This window comes from Apis dorsata, unplaced genomic scaffold, assembly GCF_000469605.1.
Source record: "Apis dorsata unplaced genomic scaffold, Apis dorsata 1.3 scaffold_69, whole genome shotgun sequence".
NCBI classification, from domain to species: domain Eukaryota; kingdom Metazoa; phylum Arthropoda; class Insecta; order Hymenoptera; family Apidae; genus Apis; species Apis dorsata.
In genome coordinates this window covers 108,247-126,727 of record NW_006263367.1, presented here as the reverse complement: position 1 = coordinate 126,727, position 18,481 = coordinate 108,247, and the positions used below count along the sequence as shown (strand labels likewise).

Here is an 18,481-nt window from a genome sequence, read left to right as displayed (position 1 = left end):
ATTATTATTAGAAATAAGCATAATCAGAAAATTGTACAATGCATTCTAAGAAATAAAGAAAAACAAAATGCTGCATAGAACTTTATTTCATATGAAATATCTTAAAAGAAGATTGTAAAAGAGGATTATTGTTAAAAATTATTAAGCATATTCAAAAAATTGTACAATGCATTCTAAGAAATAAAGAAAAAAAAGATACTGCATAAAACTTTGTTTCATATAAAATATCTTGATTGTAAAGGAGGATTATTATTAGAAATTATTAAGCATATTCAATTTTTTCTGATTCAATAAAATAGCATAATCTGTATATTTTTTGAATTACAGGATTCGATTTATGTCACGTGCAACATTATAACTGTGTCTCTGGTTTTGATCAAACTGTTAACATCGTTTATATATAACGAGGAGCTGCTTGGCATAATTCATTATGCGAAAACAAATTTTTGGCATTCGAATTACGACACGAGCGAAAAATTGATAATGAACAAGTGTCAACGTACTTGTAACTACCTCGTCTTCGTCTTTACTTTCTTCGCCCAGGGGACGGTTTTAGGTTTCATATTGAGGCCAATTCTGGGTAAGATGATAAACGAAACGCGTGTGTATATATTTCGTCGTTGAATAAAAATAAAAATGAAAAGAAAAGTCGAAAAATCGTAATTGTTGATAAAACATTGGTTAACGTTTACAGTGAATCGTGGAAAAAACGAATCGGACAGAATACTTCCGTTCAATATGTGGCTCGAGTTGCCATTGTCAATCACGCCATATTTTGAAGTAATGTTTGTTGTACAGGTATCAATTTATTCGATCGATTTACACATCTTCGTCCACGTTGAATTAAATAGGAATCACAGAAATATTGAAATTTCACTTCAAAAACAAATGAAATGATTATATTTTGTATCAGGTCGTATTCGTGTATCACGTCTGTGTGTGCTACCACTGCTTCGACAGCCTTTTGTGCATTTTAAATTTGCACACTGCCAGCCAGTTTCGTATCTTGCAATACAGATTTGCCAATACGTGCAACGGACACGAGAAAAGGGAAAAGCGCTATGAAATTTACGATGAAAAATCGGCACGCACTTTCTACGAATACGCAAAGCTCAAAGCTTACATTCGACAGCATCAAGCTCTTATCGAATATTGCAAAAAATTGGAAGAAGTGTTCAATTCAATAGTATTTGGACAGGTGTTACTTTTCAGCTTGTTGATGTGCCTCGATGGATACCTGATACTCATGGTTCGTATTTTAATTTTTATACTTTCGTTATTCTTCAATCCTTCTCGATGTACATTTCTTTATAACTCAGATATTCAATTTCAAATATTCCAATATTTCAAATTTCCAATATTCCAATATCTTATTTATTCATGAATGATTGACACGAAATTTCATTTGTGACTTTTTTTTATTCTCCTTAAATTATACGAAACTTCTTAGAAGAAAGGATATCCTCTCAATTGTTGTTGATCGATGAATTTTCACTCCTAGGAAGATACCCCTTTTGGAAGACGCGTCACTTTCGCGTTTCACATAACGGGTTGCATCTGTCAACTGTTGATGTTCACGTACAGTTGCGATTGCTTGATAAGAGACAGTATGGATATAGCTGATGCCGCGTACAATTGTTTGTGGTCGTTCTTGCCGATGGATAAATACGGGAAAATGATACGAAAAGATTTGATGTTCGTTATCACAAGGTCGAGAACACCGTGTTGCCTCACTGCGTGCGGATTTTTCGCTGTGTCACTCGAAACGTATACCAGAGTAAGTGATCTTTCGTTCCATCCAAACGTAACCTCTTCCTCTTCTTCGAATTAAAAATATTTTTCTAAAGTTTTGCAATATATATCAGTTTTGAATTCCTTTTATCATTTTCATCTCGTTGCATATTACAATTATTCAAAATATTATTAATATACGTCATTTGAGTAATTACTTATTTGATTTATTAAATCAATGTTTCAATTAGTAGAATTTTAAAAATAGATTTCTAAATCTGATATAATAATATTAATTTTATACTTGTATTGAATTTTGTATATAATAAGGAGAGAATAATGTAAAATTCTTTTTAATATGAAAATATGAAAATAGTTATTGTCGTTTTTTTTTTTCTTCTTTTTCCTTAGGTTTTGAGTACTGCAATTTCAATCTTTACCATATTAAAACGTTATGAAAAAAAATTTAAGAGTGACAATTCTCTATGATGAAAATTCTGATAATTCTTAATATATGATTTATGACTTTCTTTTTTTTTTTCACAAAAATAATGAAAGCAATTTTTAAAAATGGATTATAAAATGGTTTTTCAAGAATTTGTTTATAATTATCAATAGATGAAATGAATAATCGTATCTTAAAATTAATCATAGATCTTGTGTGATATTATATTGAATATGTGATAAATTTGAAATTAGAAATACTTATAATAAATAAAACGCACAAAATATTCAATGAATCAGTGAATAATGGTAATAAGTAAAATTTTATCACTAATATCTCGTATTTAATTTATTAAAAAAATAAATTTTTGCTTATTATTTTTATATTATATCTGTATTAATGCAAATATTTTGGACACGAAAACATGATAGTTATTATTATTATTATTATTATATCAGATTTTATTCATGACACATAGAAATTTAAAAGTATGCATTTAATTTTTACAGATTTTGAGTACCGCGATGTCATACTTCACATTGCTGAGAAACCAATCCGAAAATACAGTTAAAACATAATTGGCTAAATGGCATCAGTTTCGAATATATAAAAATCGTAATGAATTTGAATTATGAGATGTACATTTAATTTCGAATTATATTTATGTGTGAAAAGGAATAAAAATAAAATTTCGTTAACAAAAAAAATATTAGAGAACACAAAAGATTCTTTTATTCGTTTCATAAAATTCACTTACTCAACATCACGCAGAATCAAACGTATATTAAGAAAAATTAATTCTTATGTAAATATGTAATACATTATTATTATTACCTTATTACTTTATATCTTAATCTTTTCTAAAATTTTCTAAAATTTTCCAAAAAAAATCACGAATCCACATTCTCACGAAATAAAACTTCAACTTCAATATCTAGACTATCATCTCTCTATCTATCTCGAGGAAAATTATCGAAGCCACAATTACAGCCCCCCTCCTTTTCTCGTTTCATATTTAACAACCTACTCGATAATTTCTAAAACGACTTTTCCAACAAGCGTTTCGATTTTACGGTTAAAAAAGTTCTCATCGAGTTTCCATTCCAATCCATTCATAATGCATCGATCCGCAATCCACGAGAAATATTAGAATCCCCTTTGTGCGTCCCTCCCTTCGTTCCCCTCTTCCTTCCTTCCTCCCTCTTGTTCCCTATCCGCCCCACCGTGTATTTAACGAATGGCAAAGTACGAAATAAATACAAAGTACGCGCTGCGAGGATTGCAGCGAATAAAAAATCGACGGATCAAAGATATATTGAATCGGCCGCGTAATAATTGATGCAGAAATATTTCCAACATTCCACGCTTGTCTGTTATATCGGTTCAATGCTCCGCCTCAGTCGATCATCAGGGGTGTAATATGAACGGCTTTCTGAACGGCGGCGACGTATCCATGATCATGACCGCCACTTTTATGAAACTCGTCGGATTATGGACGGCGAACGGCATACGGGAGCAGCGCGCAAGGAAGTTCGCCCTGATTTACACTGTTGCCGCGATGCTGTTCGCCCTGTGGATAGAGTTCACGGATTTTTATTATTCCTTCGGCGATTTTAGCGTAAGTGGTGGTAAGAGAGATTATTTTTGGAGAGAGAGATTGTAGAAATGAAATGGATCAGTTTTGGTTTTGGATAGTGGAATAATCTCCCTACTTTCTCATAATGTATAATATAATGTGATTTTAATTCTTTGATTTGATAAATCTTTTAAGGTATATGTTACATGGCAATTGCTGTACGATTGGTTTATTTAAAAAAGATATAAGAAAAATTTTTAAATTTTTATTATATATATATATATGTATGTGAAATAGGAGAGAGTAATCAATTTTTTTCCAAGGATGCATCATATATTAACATTTTGTGTGCGTAGATGTGAATCATTTCCTTTGCTTGCAGACGTGTCTTTTTAATATATGTAACATTATATATATAACGATGCCATTGTTGAAGATATTTGTAATAGTTTTGAATAAAAAAGATTTTTTCTACCTAATCTTCTATACGCAAAAAAATTTCTACAAGGATAATTATAACAAGCATGAGCAGCAAATCTTCACTAATTGTCGACGTCAATGTATCATTTTTGTTTGCTTCCTTACGTTCTCCACGAAAGGAACTCTCGTTTGTTACATCGTCAGTCCGCTCGTCGGTGAGTTATTTAATCTCAAGTTTCAAAGAAGATCAGTAAATGTGAAAAAAAAAATTTTTTTAAATGCAAAATAGTTTGGAATTTTGTTTAACCCTGCAATAAAATAATAATTATTATATTTCTTTCATTTCAATTCGAGTTAATAAATTATTCAATTTCAGAAAATATCGGAAAAAATCAATCGGAAAGGGTACTCCCATTCAATATGTGGGTCAATTTACCGCTATCGACGTCGCCATATTATGAAATAATGTTCACGATACAGGTATTTAATCAGACTTTATTCACAGATTTTTCTTTTTAATCGTAACCATAAAAAAATTAAAGATTAAAATTATGATTATTAGATATATTAATATATAATCGATGTCGCCATATTATGAAATAATGTTCACGATACAGATACTTAATCAAACTTTATTCACAGATTTTTCTTTTTAATCATAACCATAAAAAAATTAAAAATTAAAATTATGATTATTAAATAAATTAATATATAATCGACGTCGCCATATTATGAAATAATGTTCACGATACAAGTATTTAGTTAGACTTTATTTGCAGATTTTTCATTTTGATTATTAGATATATTAATATATAATCGACATTGCTATATTATGAAATAATATTCATATAATACAATTACTTAATCAGACTTTACTCGCAGATTTTTCATTTTGATTATTAGATATATTAATATATAATTGACGCCATTTTATGTAATAATATTCATGATATAATTACTTAATCAGACTTTATTTAAAGATTTTTTATTTTGATTATTAGATATATCAATATATAATCGACATTGCCATATTATGAAATAATATTTATGATACAAGTACTTAGTATTTTTTAATTATATCATAGAAAAATTAAAGAATTATGATTTATATTATTAGATATATTAATATATAAATAATAATTGATATTATAATATTATTATTTATTATTTATTTTTTATATATTATATAATATTTTTTTAATATTTTATATTATTTTATTTCAAGGGATAAATCATCGTTATTGTTTAGGAACTATATATTGTTAAAATATTCTTGAGGGAATCAAAAATCGTGTGAATATTTAACAAATTTAGAAATATAAGAATCAAATTATTGATTACATTAATTGATAATTATTTAACACTGATATTACACTCAAGTTAAGATTAAATATTAATTTAGCGTTGAATTCAATTGCAAAAGATTAAATTGCAAAAGATTGATAAAATATAATGTTACAGGTTTTATCCTTGTATCACATTGGAGTTGGTTATTTCTGTTTCGACAACTTGTTGTGCGTTTTGAATTTACAACTGGCCGGCCAATTTCAAATATTGCAATACAAAATGACCAACATAGCTGATTTATTAGAGGAAAAAAATGAGAAAAAAATTATAAACTCGTCCTACTTTGCCAAGAAATGTTACGTAGCTTTCAAAAAATACATCCGCGAGCATCAGGCGCTCATAGCTTACTGCGAGAAGCTCGAAAAAGTATTCAGTTTGATTATTCTTTGGCAAGTGTTGACGTTCAGTTTGATAATATGCCTCGATGGCTATCAAATACTTTTGGTGAGCTATTAATATAAAATGATTTCTAAATTATGTATAGTATATCACATCTTTATTTATTCAATTTTCTTATATATTTATTTATATATAAATTTATCGTCTGATTAATATTATATAACGTCATGATAACGTACTAGATATTTGTATTATTATCTATTCGCACAAATTTCAAAGTATATTAAAAAATTACAGAATAACAATTTGTATTACCTTTGCAGCCAGAGTCGCCCGTTAGAAGGCGGTTGATTTTCGGCTTCCATTTGGCAGCGTGTATATGTCAATTACTGATGTTCACCTACAGCTGCGACTGCATCATACAAGAGAGCTCGAGCGTAGCTTCGGCGGTGTACGGCGGGCCTTGGCCATTTCTGTCAGAGAGCGCAAGCGGTCGAACAATGCGTAAAGACTTGACACTCGTAATTCTAAGGTCTGGCGTGCCTTGCTGCTTAACAGCCCGGGGATTCTTCATCGTGTCTCTGGAAACGTACACTAGGGTGAGTGAAATCTTTTTTAAAAAAGTATCAAGAAATTTGATATCTTTAATTGACGAGAGAGAGAGAGAGAGAGAGAGAGAGAGAGAGAGAGAGAGAGAGAGAGAGAGAGAGAGAGAGAGAGAGAGAGAGAGAGAGAGAGAGAGAGAGAGAGAGAGAGAAATTAAGTGTGAATGATTTGATATTTGAAACTTTTTAATATTGTTAATATTGATTCGTTACATTTATATTAATTTAATTTATAACTACAAAATAGTTATTTGTTTGGTTTGTTTGCAGGTTTTAAGTACTGCAGTATCATATTTTACATTATTAAGACAAAGTACATTAGAAATTGATTAATAGAAGGTTGAGATCGTAATGTAACTATGATTAATATTAATTATTATTCTATTTTAAAGAAAGAAATCGCAAATTCTTGTTCGGTATTTGTATGTGATATAATATACCATGAAGAAAACGATATAACGATAACGTAAATCTTCTACGAATATTTCTGTGAAAAATTTTTTGAAACTATTTTATCGTAAAATTTGTATTTAAACTTTAAATTTCAATCCCATGTAAACTATTTATATAAATAGATGGCAATTTTTAAAATTTAAAAGAGACAGTAATATTGCAACATTTATTACTTTGTATCGTTTATTGAAATTTATTTCAATAATTAATTACTTTTATTAAAAATGATATCATTTTAAATCTTTCAAAATTTAATTTTATAATGAAATATAACTAATATTTTTAAAAATTTAACGAAATACGAGGACAATATATTTCTATGTAAATTAAATATTTAATATATAAAATATTAATATATAAATTTGTAGCAATTATATATGCATTAGCCTTTGAAAGATTAATCCTAGAAATCAAAATAAATATAAAAATTTGATACACAAAACTGATTCAGGTTTATTTTGAATCGAAAGCGTTGGAACAAGTGCGGACGTTCAAAGTAGTGGGGAAAATCGAGGAGTAGGGAGAGTGCCATGCCTCAATGGCTTACGTTATGCGAGGCGAGACGGAAGTGAAACAAGATTGCTCTGTCTTTGCCATATTTAACTCCATTTCTATTTTATTTTAATATATATTTTTAATAAATTATATAAATATATAACTATATAATCGTTCGATGGTAATAAATAATAAATAAGCATCGAACGAAATTTTTATATAAATACTTTTGTATTTGTAATTATTTTGGCCTCCAAAAAAATGTTCTGTTTTACAAGAAAGCAAACGACATATTATATATTATACATTTATTACAATACGAAGAGGAAACAATGAATGCTTTCGTTCAATATATGTCAATATAAATTTACCGATATCAAAAATTAGGAAATAATATTTCTTATACAAGTAATTTAAATTTATTTTATTATTCGTTTGACGAATAATAAATTTCGATAAGTTAAAATTATTAAAATATTTTTACTCGAATGATAAATCTTTTAAATTTTATTAAATAGAATTATAAATTCTTTGTATCTAAAATTTTCAAAATATTTCTTCTTTTTATGAAATAGTAAATCATTTTATTTAATGAATTATAAAATGATATATTTCATAAATATATATATTTATATGAACATTTTATATTATTATTTTATTCTTCATAACATATATTTTTTTTATATAGAATATTTGATTATAGATTCCAAAAAAACATTTTAGTTTAATTAATCAATTAAACAATTTATCTTAAAATTCGATTAAATTTCATTAATATCGGGAAAATTTTAAATTGATATAACTGAATGATTATTAACTTTATCATTAAATATATAAACATAGAAATAAAACAATTTTACACAAAATTCATATTGGTCTTTTACAACAATTCAATCAAAATATTTTTTTTTCCATCCAACTTCTTATACAAATTACAAACATATACACTTTGACACCTCTGACATATACACTTTGCCCTCGAAAAAATCTCACTAAAAATTCGTAGAATAATTTATATTAACCGCCACGTTAATAATAAAACGGAAAGAATGACAATCATTTCTCTTGACTTCGTATCATTGCAACATTCTCAAATCGAAAAGAAAGAAACAAACGATAAGGGAAACACAAGAAACAAGAAACGATGGAGACAAAAGGGAATCGACAGCTATTAATTATTATTGTGATTTATACTCGTTTAATGTTACGCGTGGGACGATATATGAAAGACACGTTGATCAGTCATCATGCAAACGGAAAGGCAGTTGGATATATCGATAAAACTTGTCAACATTTTTCTTGAAAAACATTGGAGTATGTTATATCTATAAGTATATTATATCTGACGATCCTGGTGAACAATGTCGGATGAGAATATTGCTCGTCTACACAATTTGGATATTATTGCTTGGTATGATTATCAATGGCAGAGATTTATACACGATTTATACAGATTTCACATTTTTGTATAAGGCGTGAGTATGTTGCTTCGTATTTTTTTTTATGGATAAAATTATTGATAAATTAGATTATTTTATTTACGAAGAATTTTGATTTTTCTAAGAATTTAAAGAAAGAAGAATTGATGATTTGTTAGAACTTTAAAGCAGAATAATAAATAAGTTTAACAAGATTTTTTTGAAAAGAGAGAATTAAAAAAAAATCTTTAATAGATTTTGAATAATATTAACAATTTTCTTATTTTAAAATAGTATTAGAAGAAAATATTATTTAAATTATTTGAATGATTCATTTTAGGATATTCTTTACGCTTTGACGAATAATGTAACCATGATAATGGGTTTAATCAAAATATATATCATATTATTGTATAAAGGAAAATTTTTAAATCTAATTGTATATCTGCAAGAAAATTTTTGAAACGTTAACTACGATTATCACGAAAAAGAAATTTTGGATGATTGCAGAAAAATTTACATTTTTTTCGTTTCTTCTCTTACTACCATTAGTATATGCGCCATGCTATCCTATCTGATGGCACCATTCGCAAGTAAGTAAAATAATAAAATAATAATTAAAATTATGTTCGATTAATAAATTTTTTCATGTATCAAAATAAAACGAGTAAATAGCGAAATATTTCGTTGATTTTTATTAATTTTAAAGAGACGATATTATAACTTTTTTTTTTTTAGTTCATACTATTCGATAAAAATAATTTCATTATTTATATCTTTATTATATATTAAAAATATCGTTCTAAATCTTTCGAAATTTGATTTTACAACTTAAAATAATAAAATATATCGATACTAATATTTTCCTAATCATATAATACAACTGCAAATATAATTCGAAATTTAATGACACAAATAGAAAGACAAATAACTTTTATACAAATTGAACATTTAATACATTTTAGAGATTAAAACAGATATATTTTACAAATTAAAAGTTAACGCAAAAATATTGATTAAAATTTATTTATTAAATTATAAAGAATTTAAATTTAAATCAATCCTGCAAAATTTCTTTCCCACTTCATGAAACCCAATTATAGCAAATTCCTCCATTCCTAATCTTTCTATATTTCTTTTCTCACTTTGCTTATGTGATTATGAATAAATACATATATAGTCTCTTCTACAACAAGGATTGAATGAGAGACCCAAGAGTTTAAACAATATCTATTTTACTTTAGATAACAGAAACTTATTATATTGTTTATAAATTAATAAATAAGTCAAAACGAAATTTGTTATATACTTTTAATTGTTTTGAGTTCCAAAAATATCTCGTTTTGCAGAAAAAAGGAAACGATTTATATATTTGTTACAGTACGAAATGGGAAGAATGAATCCGAGAGAATGCTTCCGTTCAATATGTGGCTAGATATGTCATTATCAAATATGCCTTATTACGAAATAACATTTCTTATTCAAGTAATTTAAATTTAATGTTATTATTTTTTTTAATTGATCGAATAAATTTCGATAATTAAAATTTTCAAGATATTTTATTTCTTTGTAAAATAAAAATAAAAATTTTGTAAATTTTATTCAAAATGAAATAGGTATATTGCTTTCATTAAAATTTTTCTAAAATACTGCTAAGATTTTTTAATAAAATAAATATTTACAATAAAACTATTATTAAATAAATATCCAGACGGATATTTCTTGCTTTATTTTCATAGAACAAAGGAGATAATTTTTTATAGGCAATGTGTCTGTATTACATTGGAATTTCCAATTTTTGTTTCGACACTGTTTTCTGCATCATGGCCATACATTTAGCTGGTCAGTTTCGCATACTTCAGTACAGATTTATGAAATTCTGTGATATAGATAATGAGATATATAAAAGAAATTCACAATCGATATTGGAAGGACAAATGCATAAATTTCATGAGAAATTTAAAAAATACGTTCGACATCATCAGATATTGATCGATCATCATCAAAAATTTGAGAATGTGTATACTACAATTATGCTTGGTCAAGTATTATTATTCAATATACTAATTTGCCTATCCGGATATCAAGTATTACTGGTTAGTATCATAAATTTATAATACATTTTTATCAAATATTCGATTAATTGAATAATTGCAGAAGAAGAGATATAAACAATTATATTCTATACAACAAATATATGATAAAAAAGAAACAAATTTAATTATATTACATCCATAAAAATTATGCTTGTAAAGATTCTTGTAAAAAATTAAAAAATTAGAAAAAAAATCGAAATAATAAAGAATGTATCTAATATTCACATTCGAATTTTCTTTTAAAGATTTAGATTTCAGATTTTATGTTTTCTATCTACGATCATATTTTTAATAATAAAGAAAAAATATATCCTCTTGTCCAATATTTTTTTCTCTTAGGCTACCGCTTCTTTAGCGAGACGCTCCATTTTCATCTTCCTTTTAATGGGCGCCATGTTTTTATTGTTTATGTTCACATTCATTGCAACGGTGTGATGGAACAAAGTGACAACGTCGCTGTAGGAACGTACTCGGCATTATGGACAATTATGCCGATGGACAAATTTGGGAAAATGCTTCGAAAAGATCTGATAATGGTGATTATGCGATGCAGACAAGTTTATTGTTTGACAGCAAATGGATTTTTCCCTATATCTTTGGAAATTTACACAAAGGTAGATATAATTGTGAACGATGTGTCATCCAATACATTTTTGTATCACATAAAGCAACATAATCATTTCGTTATCACATGATGTACATTTGATTGTAATAATTATATTAATAAAAATAGAATATGGATTCAGCATTCTTAAGTTTTATGAGAAAGCCTTTTATAATTACTTATATTTTTTTGGATCTCTAACTCTAATTAATTTCTTTTAATATTTATTAAGAAAAATTAATTAGAATTACATGATATTTATTATATTTTGTAGTTGATTTAAATAAAAAGTCAAATTTTAAAAAACTTATTTACAGATTTGTGTATATTAACTCTCAAAGAATCACAGTTTAAGAATCGCTGGTACAGAACATTTTAAATTATTTTTAATCGATATTAATGGTAAGAGAATATTGAAACAAGAATTTATTATCTTGGCACATTAATAATACTTTCTTTATCCAAAGTTTAATAAATATTCAAACTTAAAAATAAATTATATATTTTACAGATCTTAAGTACTACGGTATCGTATTTCACATTATTAAGCAATCAAGTAGATAATATATAACATAATTGAAAATAACTCATTTTCAAGAATTCGTAAAATGTCGAGTGTATATTCAAATCTATTAAAAATAAATAAAATAAAGATGGATAATTTTTTCAAAATAACAAACAACATTATTACATCGACCATTATAATAAAATAATGAATATTTACTATTAAACCATGAATTTGTATACAAATAAAATTACAGGAACATTACAGGAAACATGCTCAATTAATCAATTTGAATCAATCTTTTTTGTGTCTTCTAATTTTATTTCAATCAAATTTTTTTATTTTTCCAGAAATAAACATTTATTTAACAATTATTAAATTTATTTACTTAACTAATAATTAAATATATCAATTGATTACAACTATTATCTTTATCCCATTTTCAAAAATTTCATATTTCACACAAAATATTATCTTCAGCCAAATCAATTCTTACATAAACTACAAACATATTATATAAATTATCAACAAAATATTACTCACGCTTCTTCCACAACAGACACGAAGAAATAATTAAATTTTCAACCATTATATCCTCCCACTTCGCATTAAAACAGAGAACACCAACGATATTCCATTCCTTCCCTAAAATCTGAACGATGTCATCGTAGACTGATAGATTATAGATTCGCGATCAAAAAATCACACCAATAGTTATTACACGCATTACAGAGTTACGTAAATGTCATGTTAATAATACATCAGAAAAGATGACAATCATTTTTCTTGACTTCGTATCATTTGGGATGTTATCGTAAAAGAGGGAAGAATAGAGAAATAATGAAAATACAAAAAACGAGCATACGACAAAACGATGGAGACAAAAGGAATCGACAAGTTATCAGCAAAACTTATTAATTTATTATCGCGAGTTATATACGGTTGGAAGTATACGCTTGATATACGAGTGACACTCTCACACGTTGATTGAGTCACCATGCAAACGGAATACCAGTTGGATATATCGATTAACTTGTCGACATTTTTCTTGAAGAACGTTGGGGTATGGATATCTCATGATCCCGGTGAACAACGTCGGATGAGAATGTTGCTCATCTGCACGGTTTGGATGTTATTGCTTGGTATAGTGATCAATACTAGAGATTTGTACTTCACATTGTTGTATAACGGCGTGAGTATGTTCAATTGTATTTTCGTTGTATTTTTTAAAAAAAATATAATAAATAAATTTATATTTAAATATTTCAAATATAAATTTTATTTATATTTAATGTTATATAATTATTATTATTATTATTATTAAAATATTATATTATTAATAAATAAATAAATGTATATAGAAATAATCAACAAAATGTCAATATCAAATTGCTAATTCAAAATTAATATTATGTATATTATTTTGAAAATTGAATTTTTATATTCGAAATAATGATACAAATAAGAAAATTGAACCAATTAATACATGATAAAATTCGAGGGATTATTACTTAATTTTTAATTCTATAAGAATTCGAAGAACGAATAGAATTAATATTTGCTAATATTTCGAATAATTTTAGAAAATAATTTTAGAAAGAGAAAATTTGTAAGAAAAAAAAATTATTAATGATTTTTAATAATATTAATAATTAATATTTTAAAAATTCAGCAAGGATAGTTAAAAAGGAAGAAAATAATATTTAAATCGTTTGAATAATTTAATGTAATGATCGTGTAAACAATTCGTTATAGGATATTCTTTATGTTGTGACGAATAATATAACTTTGATAATAAGTTTAGTCAAGATATGCAATATAATAATATATAAAGGAAAATTTTTAAATTTAATCGTGAACATGCAAGAAAATTTTTGGAACGTTAACTATGATTATCACGAAAAAGAAATTTTGGATGATTGCAAGAAAATTTGCATTTTTTTCATCTCCTCTGTTACCACTATTGCCATATGCGCCATAATATCCTATCTAATGACACCGTTCATTGGTAGGTTGAATAATTAACTATTAATTAAAATTATTTATGTTTGATTAATAAATTTTACAACATTTTATTTTATAACAAAATAAACAATTAGATATGAAGATATTTTGTTAAACACTTCTTATTAATTTAAAATAAATAAGAATATTGTAAAATTTATTAATTTTTACATTATGAAAAATAAAGTTTATTGTATTATTATATTTTAAATTAAAAATTTTTTAATTTTAAATCCTGCAAAATTTGATTTTGTATTTTTAATATAAAATTTAAAATTTAGTAAACTTTTATACATATTTAACGATTATTTAATATACAGTATATTAATATAATTATGAGATATCATTTAAGCATCTTTCAAAACAAATATAAGAGTATATACAAAAATATCAATTAAGACTCATTTATCAAATTATAAGAAATTGAAATTCGCATTTAAATAATAGGAGACAGAACTAGAATCAGACTTTTCAGTCTCTGTCATTCCACCATTTCGCAGAAATTAAAATTGCTTTTAATTTAATAAATGAGTCACATCGAAATTTTTATGTATCAATTTTTGTATTTGTTTTGATCTTGATATTCCATTTTACAGAAGAAAAACAATTTATACATTTGTTGCAGCACAAAGTGGAAGCAATGAATCGGAGAGAATGTTTCCGTTCAATATATGGATAAATTTGCCACTAACAAGGACACCTTATTACGAAATTATATTTTTAATCCAAGTAATTTAAACTCATCACTCTAAAATACTTTGTTTCATATATAAATAAAAATAAATTTTCTAGAATTTTATTAAACGAATATATAAGTTTCTTATATATTGAAATTTCTAAAATATTTCTTTCTTTAATAATTAATATTTTAAGAATTCAGCAAGGATGGTTAAAAAGAAAGAAAATAATATTTAAATCGTTTGAATAATTTATGTAATGATCGTGTAAACAATTACTTATAGGATATTCTTTATTTCTTTAATAAAATTATTATTCTTTATTTCTTTAATAAAATAAATAGGTAATTTTTTGATTAATCTTATTCAATGGAAACGTGATGCATTTCTTTACCAAAGTTTATCAATATTTTACATAAATATGATTAAATGTGAAAAATTTTCGATTTTACTTCTTCTTTTTCCTAGCAAAGAAAAAATAATTGTCACTTCATTTACAGGCAATATGTTTGTATTACATTGGAATCTCCAGTTTTTGTTTCGACAATATTTTCTGCATCATGGCCGTACACTTGGCAGGGCAATTTCGCATACTTCAGTACAGGCTTACGAAATTGTGTGACACGGAGCAGAAAATACGCGAAAAGGATTCGCAATCGACATTAACAAAACAAATGCACAAATTTTACGAGCAATTTAAGAAATGTGTTCAACATCACCAGGCATTGATCAATTACTACCAAAATCTTGAGAACGTGTACACCATGATTACGCTTGGACAAGTGTTGGTATTCAGTGTATTAATTTGCCTATTTGGATATCAAGTGTTAGTGGTTAGTAATTTACATTTATTTTTATCAAATATTTTATAATCCTTTAAATAATTAGAATAAAAAAAATACAATAATCGTTTTTATTAAAATATTATGGAGAAACGTGTTAGAAAAGCATTCTATTTATATATAAATAAAAACACATTTTCTTGTTTAATATTTTTTTTTTCTTTTAGGCTACTGCGTCTTTTGCCAGACGCTCGATTTTTGTATTTTTGTTAAGTGGCTCGATGTTTTTATTATTTTTATTTATTTATTTTTATGGTCACCTACAGCTGCAACGGTGTGATAGAGCACAGTGATAAAGTTGCTATAGGAGCTTACTCAGCACTGTGGACGATCATGCCGATGGACAAATTTGGGAAAATGCTTCGAAAAGATCTGATAATGGTGATCGAGCGATCTAGACGTGTTTGTTATCTGACTGCGAATGGATTTTTCCCCGTATCATTAGAAACATATACTAAAGTAAGTATAATCCAAGTCTACGTATAGAATGTATTTTGTATGAATAATCGAAGAGAGAATTCATTATCTCATATAATTTTATCATTTAATGATAATTTAAAATGACAGTCGATTATAGATCATATCAAAATTATAATCATGATTTATAAAATGTAGATTCAAAACAGAATAATGATTTTTAAATTTTGTGAATTAGAAAATACTTCTCATATTGTATACTTCTTTTTTGGATCCATAATTGTTAATTTCTTGTGATAATGCAAAACACATAACAATTTATTGTGATAAAAGAATAATGGAAATTAAATGGTATTTATACTAAATTTTTCTATGCTGTTGATCAAAAATTTTAATTTAAAAACAATTAAACTCTGATTATTAATTCTCTAATTTTAAAATGAAGCACACGAATAAGAATCGCTTATATAGAACATGATTATATTTATGAACATTAATGCAGAATCTTAAAATATTGATTTTTTTTGTTAAATGTTTAAGTTTCTTATTTATATTTTAGATTTTGAGCACAGCTGTATCGTATTTCACATTGCTAAATAATCGCATAGAAAACGCAAATGGATTATAATTAATAACAACTCGTTTTTAACAACATTTTCATTAACACAAAATGTCTCGAATCAAATATTGCACATTCAGGTCCATTAAATGAAAGAATGAAATAAAGATGGATAATTCTTTTGAAAATAATAAATAACATTGTTTCATTGATCATTTTAATCATTTTAATAATCATAAAATAATAAGCACTATTAAAAATTCAATTATATGTCAAAAAAATATGGAACAAAAACCTAATTTTAATCAATCAATTAAATAAAGATCAAATTTATTTATTATACATCAATGGATAATTTTTAAACTAATATTTCTTCCAAAAATAAACATATTTATTTAATTTATTATTAAATTTATTTATTTAATTATTAATTATCCAAATTATTAATAAATTCTTACTCATAATTCTTTTACAAATCCAAAAAAAATATTTCCAAATTTATTCTTACCATCTTCTTCCACCATTTACACCAATACAAAACTCCAACAATATTCCATTCCATCATCAATCTTCTTTAAATTCTGAACAACAACAATCGTCGAACATCTTAAGACTGTATAAGTTCTCTAGCCTACAGCTCTACACCCCTTCGTATTATAATTAATAATACACATTCCATCTTCAATAATACAATAGAAAGGGTGACAATGATTTTTCTTGACTTCGTTGTAATATTCCTGTCGAAAAAGAAAAGAAAATGCGATGAGAGAAGAAATGTGCGTGCAAAAATGAGACAAAAGGAATCGACAAGCTATCAACAACGCCTATTAATTATTATCGTGATATATACTCGATGGAAATTGCGCGTGAGACGATACACGAGTGACACGTTGATCAATCACGATGCAAACGGAAAGCCAGTTGGATATATCGATTAACTTGTCGACATTTTTCTTGAAGAACGTTGGGGTATGGATGTCTGATAATCCTAGTGAACAACGTCGGATAAAAATGTTATTCTTATATACGATGTGGAATTTGTTGTTTAGTACAGTCGTCAATAGCAGAGATTTGTATTTCACATTGTTGTACGACGGCGTGAGTATATTCAATTGTTTCGTATTTCTAAAATGAACAAAATTTGAGAAATTTCTTTAAATTATTAAATTAAAGAATTTTAATTTTTTAAAGATTTAGGAACGAAGAATTGATTTAGAATCTATTAGAATCTTAGAGACCGAATTTTTTCGTATATTTAGTTTTTAAGTTTTTCAAAAATTTGAAAACAAAATTTTGTTAAAAAATTATTAATGGATTTTGAATAATAGTAATAATTATTATTTTAAGAAGAATTTAATGAAAATATGAGTATGAATGAGAAAAGGAATATTTAAATTATTTAAATAATTTATTTTAAACATATTTCACAATTTGTTTATATTATTTACTCATTAAAATTCATTCTAGGATATTCTTTATGCCACGACGAATAATATAACTATGATAATGGGTATGGCCAAAATATGCATTATATTAATATATAAAAAAAAGTTTTTAAATCTAATTGTATACATGCAACAAAATTTTTGGAACGTTAACTACGATCATCGTGAGAAAAAAATTTTAGATGATTGCAGAAAAACTTGCATATTTTTCGTCTCTTCTGTTACCACCATGGCCATATGTGCCATGATATGTTATATAATGATACCATTCATTGGTAAGTTAAATAATTGATTAAAATTATTAGATATTGGTTTGATTAATAAATTTTACATATTCCAAAATAAAAGAATAAATGGCATATTTATCATTATATTTTTTTTATTAAACAATTTTTATAAAATTAAGAAACAATACAGCAAAATTGTAAAATTTAATTTTAACTATATAAATAATATAATATATATAATATATATATATATATTATAATATATATATATTATAT

General features: G+C 25.8%; 4 protein-coding genes and 1 pseudogene across 4 annotated transcripts in view; all 5 read left to right on the top strand.

Annotated features, from left to right (window-relative positions):
* LOC102676215 (odorant receptor 13a-like) overlaps window positions 1-2,883 on the top strand; it is a 3,930-nt gene extending 1,047 nt beyond the window's left edge. Inside the window, exons 2-6 of the mRNA XM_031515432.1 lie at window positions 328-580; window positions 695-798; window positions 914-1,249; window positions 1,502-1,777; window positions 2,686-2,883. Of these exons, the coding sequence (XP_031371292.1) occupies window positions 328-580; window positions 695-798; window positions 914-1,249; window positions 1,502-1,777; window positions 2,686-2,754 (1,038 nt within the window). The 3' untranslated portion in view covers window positions 2,755-2,883. The remainder of the gene's footprint in view (window positions 1-327; window positions 581-694; window positions 799-913; window positions 1,250-1,501; window positions 1,778-2,685) is intronic.
* A 674-nt stretch (window positions 2,884-3,557) lies between these two features.
* Window positions 3,558-6,857, top strand: LOC102676087 (odorant receptor 13a-like). The gene is made up of 6 exons (XM_006610158.2): window positions 3,558-3,794; window positions 4,135-4,387; window positions 4,549-4,652; window positions 5,634-5,963; window positions 6,182-6,457; window positions 6,734-6,857. The coding sequence occupies exons 1-6, from the start codon at window positions 3,597-3,599 to the stop codon at window positions 6,794-6,796; spliced, it is 1,224 nt and encodes a 407-aa protein (XP_006610221.2). The 5' UTR covers window positions 3,558-3,596; the 3' UTR covers window positions 6,797-6,857.
* A 1,572-nt stretch (window positions 6,858-8,429) lies between these two features.
* LOC102675941 lies at window positions 8,430-12,194 on the top strand (annotated as a pseudogene).
* Window positions 12,195-12,760: 566 nt separating this feature from the next.
* Window positions 12,761-16,769, top strand: LOC102675805 (odorant receptor 13a-like). The gene is given in 7 exon segments (XM_031515431.1): window positions 12,761-13,226; window positions 13,790-14,042; window positions 14,664-14,767; window positions 15,216-15,548; window positions 15,725-15,805; window positions 15,807-16,016; window positions 16,534-16,769. Coding segments are annotated over 7 exon segments (1,245 nt in total). The 5' UTR covers window positions 12,761-13,031; the 3' UTR covers window positions 16,603-16,769.
* A 667-nt stretch (window positions 16,770-17,436) lies between these two features.
* LOC102671564 (odorant receptor 13a-like) overlaps window positions 17,437-18,481 on the top strand; it is a 3,860-nt gene continuing 2,815 nt past the window's right edge. The window contains exons 1-2 of the mRNA XM_006610122.2: window positions 17,437-17,631; window positions 18,001-18,253. Coding sequence (XP_006610185.2) covers window positions 17,437-17,631; window positions 18,001-18,253 — 448 coding nt within the window. The remainder of the gene's footprint in view (window positions 17,632-18,000; window positions 18,254-18,481) is intronic.